Genomic DNA, 15,014 nt, shown 5'->3' with positions numbered 1-15,014 from the left:
TATGAAAATCTGGTTTTAGTATATAGTTTCATCGAGCACTAACGTAAGATGATGGTCAAAAGTTTGAAACCTCTGTTGTCTCCGTTTCTCTAAATAATGAAAAATTTATAATGCTAATTCCACTAATCTAGACAATATATGAAATTTTATTTAGCTAAATATTAAAAAATTAGAATGATTCCTATATACTATAAAAAATAGTTTAGAATACATTAATTTAAATGTAGAATGTGGTTTGAAATTTTTAAATAAAAGTGAAGAGTATAAACTTCAGTATATAGAAGATTTACCGAAAACTCTTTATTTTAGAAGAGGTTAACCCACAGATTTTGGAAAATTTTCAAAAATATGAAAATCTGTTTTTAGTGTATAGTTTCTTAGAGAACTGACATAAGATGATGGTCAAAGAGTTTAGAACCTCTGTTGTCTCTGTTTCTCTAGATAATGAAAAATTTATAATGCTAATTTCACTAATCTAGACAGTATATGAAATTTTAGTAAACTAAAATTTAAAAATTAGAATGATTCCTATATACCATGAAATATAGTTTAGAATACATTAACTCAAATGTAGAATGTGGTTTGAATTTTTTTAAAAAAGAAGAGTATAAACTTCACTATTTAAAGAATTTACCGAAAACTCCTTATTTTTAGAAGGGGTTAGCCCACGGATATTGGAAAATTTTCAAAAATATGAAAATCTGGTTTTAGTGTATAGTTTCATCAAGCAGTAATGTAAGATGATGGTGAAAGAGTTTAGAACCTCTGTTGTCTCCGTTTCTCTAGATAATGAAGATTTTATAATGCTAATTCCATTGATCTAGGCAGTAAATGAAATTTCACTAAACTAAATATTAAAAAGTTATAATGATTCCTATATACTATGAAAGATAGTTTAGAATAAATAAATAAATTAATTCAAATGTAGAATGTGGTTTGAAATTTTCAAATAAAAGTGAAGAGTATAAACTTCAGTATATAGAGGATTTACCGAGAACTCCTTATTTTAGAAGAGGTTAACCCACGGATTTGGAAAAATTTCAAAAATATGATAATCTGTTTTTAGTGTATAGTTTCTTAGAGAACTGACATAAGATGATGGTCAAAGAGTTTAGAACCTCTGTTGTCTCTGTTTCTCTAGATAATGAACATTTTATAATGCTAATTCCACTAATCTAGACAGTATATGAAATTTTAGTAAACTAAATATTAAAAAATTAGAATGATTCCTATATACCATGAAATATAGTTTAGAATACATTAATTCAAATGTATAATGTAGTTTGAAAATTTTAAACAAAAGTGAAGAGTATAAACTTTAGTATTTAGAGGATTTACCGAAAACTCCTTATTTTAGAAGGGATTAATCCAAGGATCTTGGAAAATTTTCAAAAATATGAAAGTCTGGTTTTAGTGTATAGTTTCATAGAGCACTAACGTAAGATGATGGTGAAAGAGTTTAGAATCTCTGTTGTTTCCGTTTCCCTAGATAATGAAAATTTTATAATGACAATTCCAATAATCTAATGAGTATATGAAATTTTACTAAATTACATATTAAAAATTAGAATGATCCCTATATACCATGAAAAATAGTTTAGAATACATTAATTCAAATGTATAATGTGGTTTGAAAATTTTAAACAAAAGTGAAGAGTATAAACTTTAGTATTTAGAAGAATTACCGAAAACTCCTTATTTTAGAAGGGGTAACCCACGAATTTTGGAAAAATTTCAAAAATATGAAAATATGGTTTTAGTGTATTGTTTCATCGAGCACTAACGTAAGATGATGGTGAAAGAGTTTAGAATCTCTGTTGTCTCTGTTTCTCTAGATAATGAAAAATTTATAATGCTAATTCCACTAATATAGACCGTATATGAAATTTTAGTAAACTAAATATTAAAAAATTAGAATGATTCCTATATACCATGAAATATAGTTTAGAATACATTAATTCAAATTTATAATGTCTTTTGAAAATTTTAAACAAAAGTGAAGAGTATAAACTTCAGTATTTAGAGAATTTACCAGAAACTCCTTATTTTAGAAGGGGGTTAACCCACGGATTTTATATTTTTTTCAAAAATATGAAAATCTGGTTTTAGTGAATAGTTTCATCGAGCACTAACGTAAGATGATGGTGAAAGAGTTTAGAACCTATGTTGTTTCTGTTTCTCTAGATAATGAAAAAAGTTTAATGCCAATTCCAATAATCTAGTGAGTAAATGAAATTTTACTAAACTAAATATTAAAAATTATAATGATTCCTACATACAATGAAAAATAGTTTAGAATACATTAATTCAAATTTAGAATGTGGTTTGAATTTTTTAAATAAAATTGAAGAGTATAAAATTCAGTATATAGAGGATTTACCGGAAACTCCTTATTTTAGAATGTGGTTTGTAACCATTACCCTATGTTAGCTTATGATTCAAATATTCATTAAAACAATATTGTCGTATTTTTCAATTTTTCTCTAAGCATGTCGATTAACCCCTACGAAAATATTGAGTTTTAGGTTAAATGCCCTATATTTTAAGCTTATACTCATTAGTGTTGTTTAAATTCTTCTAATCACTTTATAGATTTTTATAATGTATGATAAACTCCATTTCATGGTACAAAGCATCATTCTAATTTTTTAACAATTAAGTTAGTAAAACTTCATATGCTACCTAAATCATTGGACTTACCACTATGAAAATTTTATTCTTTGTTTGTGGTATGAAAAGGAAGGATAAAAAAAGCAGAACAGATCGATCATTAACTCCTGCGAAGGAGAATATTGAAGTAGAGAAGTTGGGTCCACCGGAGCTGGAGATAGTATTGGAAGCTGAAGTAGGTAAAGAGAGAAGCATTCAGGAGAGGAGGAGTGCTATCTATAAATCAGGTGGTCGCAGTAATGAAGAGAAATCTAATACGAAACCAGAGGAAGATTCCAAGACTGATAAAAGTGATAAAGAAGTGTGGAACACGGTCTCGCCAGCTAAAATGGGGAGATCTTTATTCAATAAGTTGAAGGAAGTTGATGTGGAGGTATCTGTATCTAAATTCTCTGTTTTAAGTATTGTTGAAATGGAGGAAGGTGAAGTGCTATTGGAGGAAAATTTTGATCCGGAGATAGAAACTGAGATAATGGAGATTCAAGATGATCAAGAAGATAGTATGATTGAGCAGCAGGTTCAGGAGGAAACTAAAGTGGGGAAAAGAAGGGGTCGAAAGCCTAAAACTCAGGATGAAAATCCAGGTAAGAGTTCAAGGCCGGTTCGACGCAAACATTAATCATATGGCGAGTTTCTTCTGGAATGTTCGGGGATTCAACAAGATTTTAAAACATTCCGTGGTAGAAGATTGGATCAGAAGTAATAATATGAGTTTTGGAAGTATATTGGAAACAAGGGTAAAGGAAAGTAAGGCAGAGGGTATTATCAAGAAGGTGTTCAAAGGGTGGAGTTCAATAACAAATTATGAGTATAGTCAATGTGGAAGGGTTTGGTTGATTTGGAAGGATGATGTTCGAGTTACTCCAGTATACAAAACTGACCAAAGTATTACTTGTTCAGTGGCGTTACAGGGTCAGGAAGAGTTTTTTTACACTAGTGTTTATGCTCATAATTCGATGGAAGGTAGGAAGCTACTGTGGGAAGATGTTTGTAATCATCAGGATTCTGCTTTGTTTAGAAGTAAGGCTTGGATAATTGTTGGAGATTTTAATGAGATCCTGGAGGGTGATGATAGTTCAGTGTTTGCAGAGTATGGAAGAGTTCCAGGTGGGATGAGGGACTTTCAAGAAATGGCTCAACACTGTAGTTTAGTGGACATGGGTTGGCAAGGGCCTAGGTTCACTTGGTGTAACAAGAGAGAGGATGGTGTCATATGCAAGAAGCTGGATCGAGTTCTTGTAAATGATAGAGCCTTGCAACAGTTTCCCGAAGCTTACTCTTGAGGCTGGTGGTTGCTCTGATCACTTAAGGTGTAAGATTCAGCTTGTTGCTCCAACAGAGGCGATTCGAAGGCCGTTCAAATACGTCAATGCGATTGGGAAAATTGAATCTTTTCTTCCGACTGTCAAGGAGTACTGGGATTCTACTCCAAGATTGTTTCACTCAACAGCAGCTATGTTTCTTTTCTCTGAGAAACTAAAGTTTCTGAAACCTATAATTCGGATGCTTGGTCGTGAAAAGCTGGGAAATCTAACAAAGAAAGCTAAGGAGGCTCATGATAATCTTTGTGAGAAGCAAAAGATGACTCTGTCTATCCCGACTACTCAATCTATTCAAGAAGAGGCAGTAGCTTATGAGAGATGGCTTCATGTAGCCAGTCTAGAGGAAGACTTTCTTAAGCAAAAGGCTAAGCTACACTGGCTTGAGGTGGGATATCAAAACAACAAGACGTTTCACAATGCTATAAAAACACGCCATGCCCAAAACACTATCAGAGAGATAAGATGCTCAAATGGTACTATTGTTACAAAGCAAGAGGATATAAAAGAGGAAGCTGTTAGATTTTTTTCGGATTTTCTAAATCAGATTCCTGAGGATTACTGTGGTGCTTCGGTGGAGGAACTAGAGGATCTTCTTGAGTTTCGCTGTACTGAGGAGGATTGTAGGAGTTTGGATTCTGAGGTTTCTGAAGAGGAGATTAGAAGAGTTTTATTTGCTATGCCGGCTAATAAGTCACCAGGTCCATATGGGTTTCCTTGTGAATTCTTCAAGACTACTTGGTCAATCATTGCTCAAGATTTTGTTATTGCGGTGCAATCAGTTTTCAGGTATGGCTTCCTCCCCAAAGGTGTAAACTCTACCATATTAGCTCTAGTTCCTAAGAAGACTGATTCTTTGGTGATGAGAGACTTTAGGCCTATAGCGTGTTGTAACGTGCTGTATAAGGTGGTGTCGAAGGTGATTGCAAATAGGCTTAAAGTTATTCTGCCAAGGTTAGTTCTTGAAAATCAATCTGCGTTTATTAAGGGCATACTCTTGATGGAAAACGTGTTGTTAGCTTCAGAATTGGTGAAAGATTATCACAAGGAAGCAGTCTCGCCTAGATGTGTGATGAAAATAGATATATCAAAAGCATTCGACTCTGTCCAGTGGGACTTTGTTCTTCGTAGTCTTGAAGCTATTGGAGTGCCTCTCAGGTTCATTCAGTGGGTGAAATTATGTATAACTACGACATCTTTCTCCGCTCAAGTGAATGGTGAGCTTGCTGGATACTTTCAGAGTAAGAGAGGTTTGAGACAAGGTTTTTCACTCTCTCCATACTTATTTGTCATGTGTATGAATATCCTATCTCACAGGATTAATAAAGCTGCGAAAGATAGGTTATTCAAGCTGCATCCGCGTTGTAAAGATCTCTCCATTACTCATCTTTGCTTTGCAGATGATCTAATGGTTTTTGTTGAAGGAACAAAGGCATCTATTGAAGGTGTTTTATCAGTGTTTGAAGGCTTTGCAAAGTGGTCAGGTCTTAATATAAGCATTGAGAAGTCGACAGTCTACATGGCAGGAGTTGAAGCTGAGGAGAAGAGTAGAATCTTGGAGAACTTTCCTTTTGCTGAGGGGTCTCTTCCTGTTCGATATTTGGGTTTGCCTCTCATGACAAAGTCTATGAGGAGATAAGACTATATGCCTCTGGTGGAGCGGGTTAGAAGCAGAATCTGTTCTTGGACAAGCCGTTACCTCTCTTATGCTGGTAGTCTTCAACTAATAAATTCTGTGTTGCTGAGTATTGTCAGTTATTGGGCTTCTGTCTTCAGGCTTCCAAGTAAATGTATCAAGGAGATTGAGCAGCTATGTGCTTCTTTTCTTTGGACAGGTCCAGAACTTAAATCGTCGGGAGCTAAGGTATCCTGGGAAGTAATCTGTAGTCTTAAAGATGAAGGCGGGTTGGGTATTAGAGCGTTAGAGGAGGTGAATCTTGTTTATGGTCTTAAGCTAGTGTGGAGAATGCTTACTGGGGAGTCTCTGTGGGGTAAATGGGTTACTGGTACTCTTTTGAAGCATAGAAGCTTCTGGGAAATTAAAAGTAGTACTCATATGGGTTCTTGGATGTGGAAGAAGATGCTTAAGTTGAGAGATATTGCGAAGAAGTTCTATAAGATGGAGGTGGGCAATGGAAGGCATATATCGTTTTGGTTCGATAACTGGTCAGCTAGAGGTGAGATCTTTGAGATTCTGGGTGACAGAGGAATAATAAAAATGGGTATTAGACGTGAAGCAACGCTTTATGAAGCTGCTTTAAGTCGTAGAAGAAGAAGGAAACATCGTATTGAGATCTTAAAAGAGTTAGAGACTAATTTGGACTCTATTAAAGAAGCGATCTGTAATAGAGGCGAAGATATCAGCCTTTGGAGAGGGAGAATGGGCTACAAAGATAAATTTTCAACGAGAGAGACTTGGGAAGAAATAAGGACAGACAGGGTGAAGCAAAGTTGGACTAAGGGGGTTTGATTCTCTATGGCCACTCCGAGATTTGCTTTTATTACCTGGTTGGCTATGCAAAACAGACTTTCCACTATGGATAGAATATCCAAATGGTGTCAAGGGGTTGACTCAGTATGTATTCTCTGCAAAAATAATTCAGAGACTAGAGATCATTTGTTTTTCAAATGCTCTTACTCGGTTCAACTTTGGGATCATCTGGTCAAAGGCATTCTTGGGAGGTTTTATACTAATGATTGGCAAAGGATAGTGCATACCATTTCGAGAGATGGAGCTATGGATAAAAAGAGTTTGTTTTGCGTGAGATATGCTTTTCAGCTGGCTGTGTATTCTATTTGGAGGGAAAGGAATAAAGTAAAACATGGAGACAAGATGATGCTAATAGAAGTTCTTGTGAAGCTGACTGAAAAGAGTATTAGAAACAAGCTTAGTCTGATCAAATCAAGGGGGAAAAAAGGTATGGAGGATGTTCTTACTTTTTGGTTTCAAACAAGAACAAGATAGTTTTCTGCTTGTGGTTTTGGGCTTTTGCGGGTGACGTTGATCAGGGTTTGGAGGTTGTGAGGATGGTGATCCCCTAGCTATTGAGTTTCTTACTCTTTTTCTCCATTAGAGTTTTGTCCCAATAGGATTTTCTCTAATGTGGGTTTTAATGAGGAGATTCTCATAGCATTGCCAAATTTGACTTGTGCCTCATGGTCAAATTTGAGGGGGATAGGAGGCTTTGGAGTAGTAGTTTTTGCAAAGGATTTTATTTCAATGTTGTTTTTATTTGTTTGTTGCAAAAGTTAAAAAGGTTGCACTAGTTGTAAGAAGGCTTTTTTGATGAATAAAATTTAACATTCATTCAAAAAAAAAAATTATTCTTGAGAGAAACGGAGACAACAAAGGTTACAAACCTCTTTGACCATTATTCTATGTCAATACACTATGAAAATATGCATTTAAACAATATTATCATATTTATTGATTTTTTCATAATTTGTGGGTTAACCCCTACGAAAATATAAAGTTTTTGTTAATTTCTCTATATACTGAAGTTGTATCTCATTAACGTTGTTTAAAATTTTCTCAATGCATTATAATTTTTAAATTTTTATTATTGAAAGAAACGGAGACAACAAAGGTTCCAAACCTCATTGACCATCATTCTATGTCAATACACTATGTAAATATGCATTTAAACAATATTATCATATTTATGTGGGTTAATCCCTACGAAAATATAATTTTTAAAAAATTTCTCTATATATTGAAGTTTAATATCATTAAAATTGTTTAAAATTTTCTAAATGCATTATAAATTTGTATTAATTTGTTATAAACTTTCTTCCATGGTACATGGACATCATTCTATTTTTTAACAATTTTTTTTAATAAAACCTTATATGTTGATTAAATTAGTGGACTAAGCACTATGAAATCTATATTATTTTGGATAAACGAAAACAATAAAGGTTCCAAACCTCTTTGAACATTATCTTACGTTAGCGTACAATGCATATATTTATTTAAAAAATGACAATATTTTTGAATTTGTCTCAAATTTTGTAGGTTACACTACGAAAATATTGAATTTTAGATAAATTCCCTATATACTGAGTTAATACTCTTTAATTTTTAACAAATTTCTTACGACATTCTAAATTTTATTATTGTATCATAAATTATCTTTCATGGTATATGGTCATCTTTTTAATTTCTTAACAATTTTTTAATAAAACTTAATATACTGCTTAAATTAGTGGATTAACCACAATGAAATCTCTATTGTTTAGATCTCTATTGTTTAGAGAAACGAAAACAACAAAGGTTTCAAAGCTCCTTTACTAATATCAAGTTTAGAGAAGGGCTTGTATCCTAGTGGTCCCCCTTCTTACAGACGACTGGCAGAGGTCACGAGTTCGATTCTCTGTCGAAGCGGTGGTACTATGACTCTCCAAAAAATTTTTTAGAGATTTTTCTGGATTTTGGGCACCGATTGCGGTGGGGTCTAATCACTATAAAAAGTTTACCCAAAAATCAGTTCTTTGTACCCAAAAAAAAAACATTCAAGTTTATGTTTTTCTTTTGATGATTACTGTACGATACGGGGCCGTATTAAGGTACATAAAGACGTACACGGACTTTGGAGCTAAGCCCACCCACCTACTACACGTTAATCTGGTTCGATGGGCCCTTAATGGGCTTCTCTTACATAAACCCGTTGCGCGCGCCGGTGAGCAACTAGAAATTGCCGGTTATATCATCGTCATCATCGGCGATAATGAACATAGTCGCATTGCTCGTGAAGGTCGTCGGTCTCTTCGCCACGATCACCGTCGGAGCCAACGCATTCTCCTACACTCGTTTCCGTCGCCGGAACCTCGGGAAGATTCGCTCCCCAATCGACGAATCCAAAGAAATTCTCGCCGATTTCAATTCACACGGTACGACTGCGTTTCGTTTGTTTTATTACACAAAGTGTGAAGCTTGTCTGATTTCAGACCAAATGACAATGTCTGAATTTTTCTTGTCTTTTTGAAAAAAAAAATAGTATTATTTCAAATTCAAAATCTTCTACAAATAGATTGTGTAAATTGAATCCGAAAGGTTTAACATTGTCTTGGTGGTGTAATAATCTCTGTATGTTTCAGAACACAAGGAGGGAAAGTTCTTCTTTGGATTAGCAACTGCACCTGCTCACGCAGAGGACGAACTCGACGATGCTTGGCTCCAGTTTGCAAAAGAAACACCTTCTTCAGCATCAGACACAGTGCCGGGTTCAGAGGCTGCTACTAGAAAAAAGATTAAGCTCGCTGTGGGAGCTATAACAAAAGGGTTGGCCAACAACAAACATATAAAAGAAGTTAAAGCTTCTGCTTCTGCTTCTGCTGATGATGATAAGCCACCCACTAACAATGTAGCTGCTTGGCGCAACGCTCCTCACCCGTGAGCCTTCGTTGTTACTATCAATTAGCTGTGTCTTATGAGTTATGAGCTCAAACTGAGGTTTTTTCCTCAATTTGTTTTCAGGGAGGACAGACTTAAGTTTTGGTCAGATCCTGACAAAGAAGTGAAGCTAGCTAAAGAAACTGGCGTTACTGTCTTCAGGATGGGAATCGATTGGTCTAGGATCATGCCAAAAGAGCCCACCGAAGGGATTAAGGAAGCAGTGAGTCAATAAACTTTTCTCTGAACATGCTTCTAGTAGAGAAAGAGTCCCCTTATATATCGTGCTTGCTTTGTAGGTTGACTATGAGGCCCTGGAACACTATAAATGGATACTCAACAGAGTCCGTTCAAACGGGATGAAGGTGATGCTGACGCTCTTTCACCATTCATTACCACCATGGGCTGCTGATTACGGTGGCTGGAAAATAGAGAAGACGGTCGACTACTTTATGGACTTCACAAGGTGCGACTTTCTCTCCTTCAAAATGACCTTTTTTTAATGCAAAAGTCTTGATTCATCTTTTTTTATAACATGCCCAGGCTTGTTGTGGACTTCATGTTCGAGTTGGTAGACTCTTGGGTAACGTTTAACGAACCGCATGTCTTCACCTTGCTTACCTACATGTGCGGTTCTTGGCCCGGAAACAACCCTGATTTTATGGAGATGGCTACATCTACTCTACCCATGGGTGTGTTCCATAGAGTGTTACATTATATGGCTGTTGCTCACTCAAAGGCCTATGACTACATCCACTCGAAAATGCTAGTTTTTTCCCACCTTTTTTTTTTTTTTTTTTAAATTATCTTAAAATTATATTAATGGTCTCTAATCTCTTTATATGGCAGTTGCTTGAAAAAACCTTTGGTGGGGATTGCGCACCACGTCTCCTTTATACGACCATATGGTCTCTTTGATACAGGGGCTGTGACTATTAGTAACTCCCTCACTGTATATCCATATATTGATAGCATTTCTCACAAGTTGGATTTCATAGGCATCAACTACTACGGACAGGTAAAGGGAGTTAAGAGCGAACACGTATGCTATCAGGCCTTCACTTATATAGTTTTCTCTGATTAGGAATCAGTGTGTGGTGTCGGAATAAAGCTTGTGGAGACTGATGAATACAGTGAATCCGGAAGAGGGATATACCCTGATGGTCTCTACCGCGTGTTGTTGATGCTCCATGATAGATACAAACACCTGAAAATCCCTTTCATAGTTACGGAGAATGGTGTGTCTGATGAGACTGATGTGATTCGGCGGCCTTACCTGATCGAGCATCTCCTTGCCCTTTATGCTGCAATGCTAAAGGTTTTCTTTTGTCCTTGCAACTCTCTGAATCATACAACACTGGGTGTTACCATATGACTCTCACAGTGTTTAGGTGGCTCTTACGACAGGGTGTACCGGTGCTTGGTTACATATTCTGGACTATTTCAGACAACTGGGAATGGGCTGATGGATATGGTCCTAAATTTGGACTTGTTGCGGTTGACCGATCCCATAATCTTGCACGAACACTTAGGCCATCGTACCATCTCTTTTCAAAGGTTTTATCATATATAAAACTACACTTTGAGAGAGATCATGGCATTGCTTTTCTACTCACATGGCTTTTGTGTTACTACCCTCTAGATAGCTAAAAGCGGGAAAATCACACGTAAAGATCGGTCACTTGCATGGAACGAACTCCAAAGAGCTGCTAAATCAGGAAAGCTACGGCCATTCTACCGGGCAGTTGATAACAATGGTCTAATGTATGCAGGTTTGGTTTACAACTTCACCACACCTTCAAGTTTTTTTTTACCTTGGTTAGTTTGTACTTGATGATCTTTTACTTTCTTTGTTTAAAAGATGGTCTAGACAAGCCTCAGTGGAGACCTTATGTTGACCGCGACTGGCGGTTTGGTCACTACCAAGTGGATGGTCTTCAAGACCCGCTGAGTCGCGTGGCTCGAGTCCTTCTCATATGGCCGCTTATCATGAACAAGAGCATAAGAAAAGTTAAGGTCAAGCCCACAGATGATACTGGAAGCGCTCTGCACCCGGCTTATGCCTCACCTTATTACTAGATGAAGAGATTAGAAACCGAAGGAATCTTTGCTTAAGAACGAGAAGGAGATAGCTACTAGTTACAGGATGGTGACTAAGAGGATAGAATTAACGTCTGTTCAATGGAAATAAGCCTAGTGTTTAGGTTCCTTTTTTCTCTGTGTATTAACATGAATATATCTCCACTACATATAATACTCTTACTACATAATACTCTTACCACATAATAGATTAAAGAAATGGTATTCATTCATCAAATCTTCTAATTCAACACCATCACCATCGTTTTCCTCCGTTGTGTTGTTCATATAACTTGTTGAGATTTGAGAAGGAGCCTTTACTAACCTTCACGGCTGATTCCACAATCTCATTGTAGCTCAAATTTTCATCTGGACTAGACGTGGTGCTGATCCAAAATCAAAACTTTGAGCTAGTGAAATGATATTTTACCATGAAGAGATAAAATATTTAAATCTCGTCTAGTATTCAAGTTTCCAAACAGAATTATATGTAAATAAAAAAAGAATTCAATTGTTAAATATGTAAAAAAAAAAATTTTAATCTAATATTCATGTTTTCAAACAGATTTTTCCAAACAGATTTTATTTAATCTGTTATACAAGTTTTCAAACAATACCAAAAAATACTTTAATAACATAGATACAAACAGATGACAATATACCAAACACTGTATGCATCTCTACCTCTCTGATTTCTTCTATCTTCTTCGTATAACTACCATATTGCGTTGTTCATCAACTCCTCTAGAAATTGATATTAATTCCACCCAAACTAATGCCCACGCTGGGCCGGTTCAGACGTGCTTCATACCTGTTGTTTCCCATGATAATAATTATAAAGCTTAGATATCATTCGAACTTTCTACTCAAGCATATCATGAACAGCTTCATTTCATATAAAAACAGAGACGTGAGTTTTGTTTACTAACCATTTTTTGGGGGATTTGGATGAGAACAAACGAGAAAAAGTAGAGGCAAGTGCAGATTATGAGAGCTGAGATGGTATTGTAGACAAGGCGCTTGTCGTCTTTGGTTGGTATGAAGGCTGTTTTCAATGTGTTGGTAAGCTCGAAGAGCCTATAAGAGACCTGAAACACAACAACAAAACGCCAATCAGTTTCTTTCTTAAATTATTTCTTCTGGTCTGGTGTAGCAGAGTTTGCTTACAGCGACGTAAATAGAAGTTGTGAGCATGAAGTTCAACAATGGGTATTCCGGGATTAGAGAGAGTAGCAATTTGGGTTGACCATCAGGTACTCCAGATCTGTGGATTCATTAGAATATGTTCATAGCTCAATCGCTCAAGATTAATTTGGGTTGGCGTTCTCAACCATTAACTTCCAAGTTAAGCCACATTTGAGAACCTTAACAAGAAGATTCGTGACATACCTGAGCCATATATGAAACTGGGAGATATATGTCTCCAATGTTATCTTCCCAAGCCACCTGAAAGTTCATGCACATTTTTTTTCTTTTGTTTTCTGGCTATAAGAGGACGAATATATCTATTGACTATATATGCCTTACGCGAGAAGGGTCAAACTGTAGCCGCGGAAAGACTGTGTGATGTTCCGGAGACAGATGTAAACACTGAAACAAAAGTAACACGAGACACCAAGTTAGGACTGACTTTTGGAAGATTCATTGTATGAACAGCTTACGTTATTGGAATCCAAGAGGTGTAAGGATGGTATTTGTTGTAAGTTAGCTTGTCCATCTTGTATATGTACTCGAACCAAAAATATCCCACCTACACGTTTCATAAATAACAAAGATATACGATTAGCAGGAAGAATAGTGTGTAAAGAGTCTTCCACCTGGAAGAAAGTGAAATGATGGCTTGTTATATATACCGTAAGCGCTACAAGTGCCACAGTTGTTTTGACGGCCATCCTGAATTTCATCTCAGCTTCCTCCAGTTTATCCATCCAACTTTCAACCTATAAATTACATAATCAGAGAAATGAAGGACAGATTACGGTGACTCTTTCTCCCTAAGCTACCCCATTTGTGAACAGATTTGATGTGAAGTTCAAGTGTGAGTATTGGGAACTTACAGTTGGGTGGTAGTATGCATATAGCATCCCTATTATCCATATGTACCGATCAAGACCCGAGCGGAAATGCCACTCATGCAAGAGGGGAAGCTGCGGTTTTGCCGGATCATTGTAACCTGCAATTGTTGGTTTCGAGTTTTTTAAAGCAGTTGTCTTGTGACCACATTTATTATCCATGGGAAGCAAATATAAAGGTTTTCACTAACCCATTAGGAACGTAAACGGACTCCAAATCCACTCAAAAACGCCGGGAATCTCCCAAACGATGATAACAACAGCGAAGCAGGCAACCATTTTGGCAGCTATGACTGAACCCATCTCATTATATTTGTTCATAATACCAAGTGCTCCGTAGACCATCAGAGTAAACAGAGTGTGCATCGGGCATATGTAGTATAGCATGTAACTGTTGTTGAGGACGATGCAGGAGAATATGACCAGGAAATTTAGCCGCCACATCATCTGTAGAAACAGGGGTATGTCAGAATTTAGAAGCTAGAAATAAGAAAAGAAGCCATAGCTGTTACCTGTGCAAACCTTGCAAGGCTAAAGTCCTTGCGAATGTAATAATAGGAAAAGTTCCCAAACCCAGTCATCCATACATAGCAAGCAATGAAAACACGGATTGCATTGTAGTACTCTGCAGCAGCAAAGTAGTGGTACATCAAAAAGAGGACCTACAACACCAGGAAAAGAAAACAACGATGAGGTAACAGCAAATGAAAAAGGAAAATTAGGAACTAAATGCTTCTTTGAGAACTAAAATAATCTTCTTAGCTGATGCATCAACAGTTGTAGGGCAAGGCATTAGCTTTAAAAGATAAATGACGAACCTGCATCCAGCCTTTCCACTCCTCGGTTTGATGCCTATTCAAGTACATGATGGACTTTCCGTTGAATGCTGATTTATCGTTATGTATCGTGAAGGAAGTTATCGCCGAAACAATGATGAGAAGGAAGTAAAGGAACAGAAAGAGATCTCGGTTGTAACTCTGCATCAAAAAGATAAACAATGTAAGCCTCTCTAGCTACATAAACCATTCCCAAATCTACTAAGCAAGCAAATTTCAAAAAAAAAAATATATCATCATCACCTTCTTGGATGAATTAAATACATCAGTGCGGTCACATATGTAAAAGTATCCCATAAGTACCGCAAACTCAATTCTGCATACAAAAAACAAAAAAATAATATAAAAAGAATGAACATTTCAACTTTACTCTTAGAAAAACAGACTCACATTGCTCTTAACGTCAGCCTGTTGTCAACCAAGAAGGACTCATCCAAGAGGACAAACCTGCATAGAACCCCCGGTGGTAGACATTAAGAAAACAACGATAGAGATGATTACTGTTTGGTTCAAAGGAGAGGTAATGAGGAGAACCTTATGAGAGGAGAATGTGCAGAGGAGGAGGGCTTGGCTTTGGGAGCAGATGACTGGAGACCACCACCATCTTCTATCAAAAGAGCTTTGTCATCATCTTCTTTCACAAACT

The 15,014-nt window shown here is 36.4% G+C and overlaps 3 protein-coding genes across 4 annotated transcripts in view; 2 read left to right on the top strand and 1 right to left on the bottom strand.

Annotated features, from left to right (window-relative positions):
* The first annotated feature begins 2,731 nt into the window (after window positions 1–2,731).
* Window positions 2,732–6,459, top strand: LOC130496838 (uncharacterized). Its single transcript, XM_056989395.1, has 5 exons — window positions 2,732–3,254; window positions 3,634–3,931; window positions 3,981–5,147; window positions 5,307–5,570; window positions 5,766–6,459. The coding sequence occupies exons 1-5, from the start codon at window positions 2,732–2,734 to the stop codon at window positions 6,457–6,459; spliced, it is 2,946 nt and encodes a 981-aa protein (XP_056845375.1).
* A 2,225-nt stretch (window positions 6,460–8,684) lies between these two features.
* On the top strand, window positions 8,685–11,678 carry LOC130496831 (galactolipid galactosyltransferase SFR2, chloroplastic-like). The gene is made up of 10 exons (XM_056989369.1): window positions 8,685–8,879; window positions 9,087–9,381; window positions 9,466–9,604; window positions 9,681–9,847; window positions 9,925–10,146; window positions 10,231–10,399; window positions 10,466–10,699; window positions 10,789–10,938; window positions 11,024–11,153; window positions 11,243–11,678. The coding sequence occupies exons 1-10, from the start codon at window positions 8,717–8,719 to the stop codon at window positions 11,458–11,460; spliced, it is 1,887 nt and encodes a 628-aa protein (XP_056845349.1). The 5' UTR covers window positions 8,685–8,716; the 3' UTR covers window positions 11,461–11,678.
* Window positions 11,679–11,979: 301 nt separating this feature from the next.
* LOC108812424 (protein REDUCED WALL ACETYLATION 2) overlaps window positions 11,980–15,014 on the bottom strand; it is a 3,952-nt gene continuing 917 nt past the window's right edge. For both annotated transcript variants that reach the window (XM_018584679.2, XM_018584680.2), the window contains exons 5-18: window positions 14,903–15,014; window positions 14,759–14,815; window positions 14,612–14,684; window positions 14,351–14,509; window positions 14,045–14,194; window positions 13,724–13,979; window positions 13,518–13,633; window positions 13,314–13,400; window positions 13,122–13,210; window positions 12,988–13,050; window positions 12,850–12,906; window positions 12,628–12,724; window positions 12,390–12,548; window positions 11,980–12,271 (exon numbers count right to left, since the gene is read on the bottom strand). In XM_018584679.2, the coding sequence (XP_018440181.1) occupies window positions 12,266–12,271; window positions 12,390–12,548; window positions 12,628–12,724; window positions 12,850–12,906; window positions 12,988–13,050; window positions 13,122–13,210; window positions 13,314–13,400; window positions 13,518–13,633; window positions 13,724–13,979; window positions 14,045–14,194; window positions 14,351–14,509; window positions 14,612–14,684; window positions 14,759–14,815; window positions 14,903–15,014 (1,481 nt within the window). In that variant the 3' untranslated portion in view covers window positions 11,980–12,265. The remainder of the gene's footprint in view (window positions 12,272–12,389; window positions 12,549–12,627; window positions 12,725–12,849; window positions 12,907–12,987; window positions 13,051–13,121; window positions 13,211–13,313; window positions 13,401–13,517; window positions 13,634–13,723; window positions 13,980–14,044; window positions 14,195–14,350; window positions 14,510–14,611; window positions 14,685–14,758; window positions 14,816–14,902) is intronic.

The sequence above is a fragment of the Raphanus sativus genome, chromosome 6 (genome assembly GCF_000801105.2).
Source record: "Raphanus sativus cultivar WK10039 chromosome 6, ASM80110v3, whole genome shotgun sequence".
NCBI classification, from domain to species: domain Eukaryota; kingdom Viridiplantae; phylum Streptophyta; class Magnoliopsida; order Brassicales; family Brassicaceae; genus Raphanus; species Raphanus sativus.
Note: the sequence above shows the minus strand (reverse complement) of the source record. Positions and strands in the feature narration are given on the sequence as shown.

Bases quoted from the DNA above. Each gene is read 5' to 3' on its own strand.
- LOC130496838 (XM_056989395.1), top strand. From the start codon at position 2,732: ATGAAAAGGAAGGATAAAAAAAGCAGAACAGATCGATCATTAACTCCT. The intron at 5,148-5,306 runs GTTCATTCAGTG...CCTATCTCACAG, and splicing joins GCTATTGGAGTGCCTCTCAG to GATTAATAAAGCTGCGAAAG. The intron at 5,571-5,765 runs GTCTCTTCCTGT...TTCTGTCTTCAG, and splicing joins AACTTTCCTTTTGCTGAGGG to GCTTCCAAGTAAATGTATCA.
- LOC130496831 (XM_056989369.1), top strand. From the start codon at position 8,717: ATGAACATAGTCGCATTGCTCGTGAAGGTCGTCGGTCTCTTCGCCACG. The intron at 9,848-9,924 runs GTGCGACTTTCT...TAACATGCCCAG, and splicing joins TACTTTATGGACTTCACAAG to GCTTGTTGTGGACTTCATGT. The intron at 10,400-10,465 runs GTAAAGGGAGTT...TTCTCTGATTAG, and splicing joins GCATCAACTACTACGGACAG to GAATCAGTGTGTGGTGTCGG.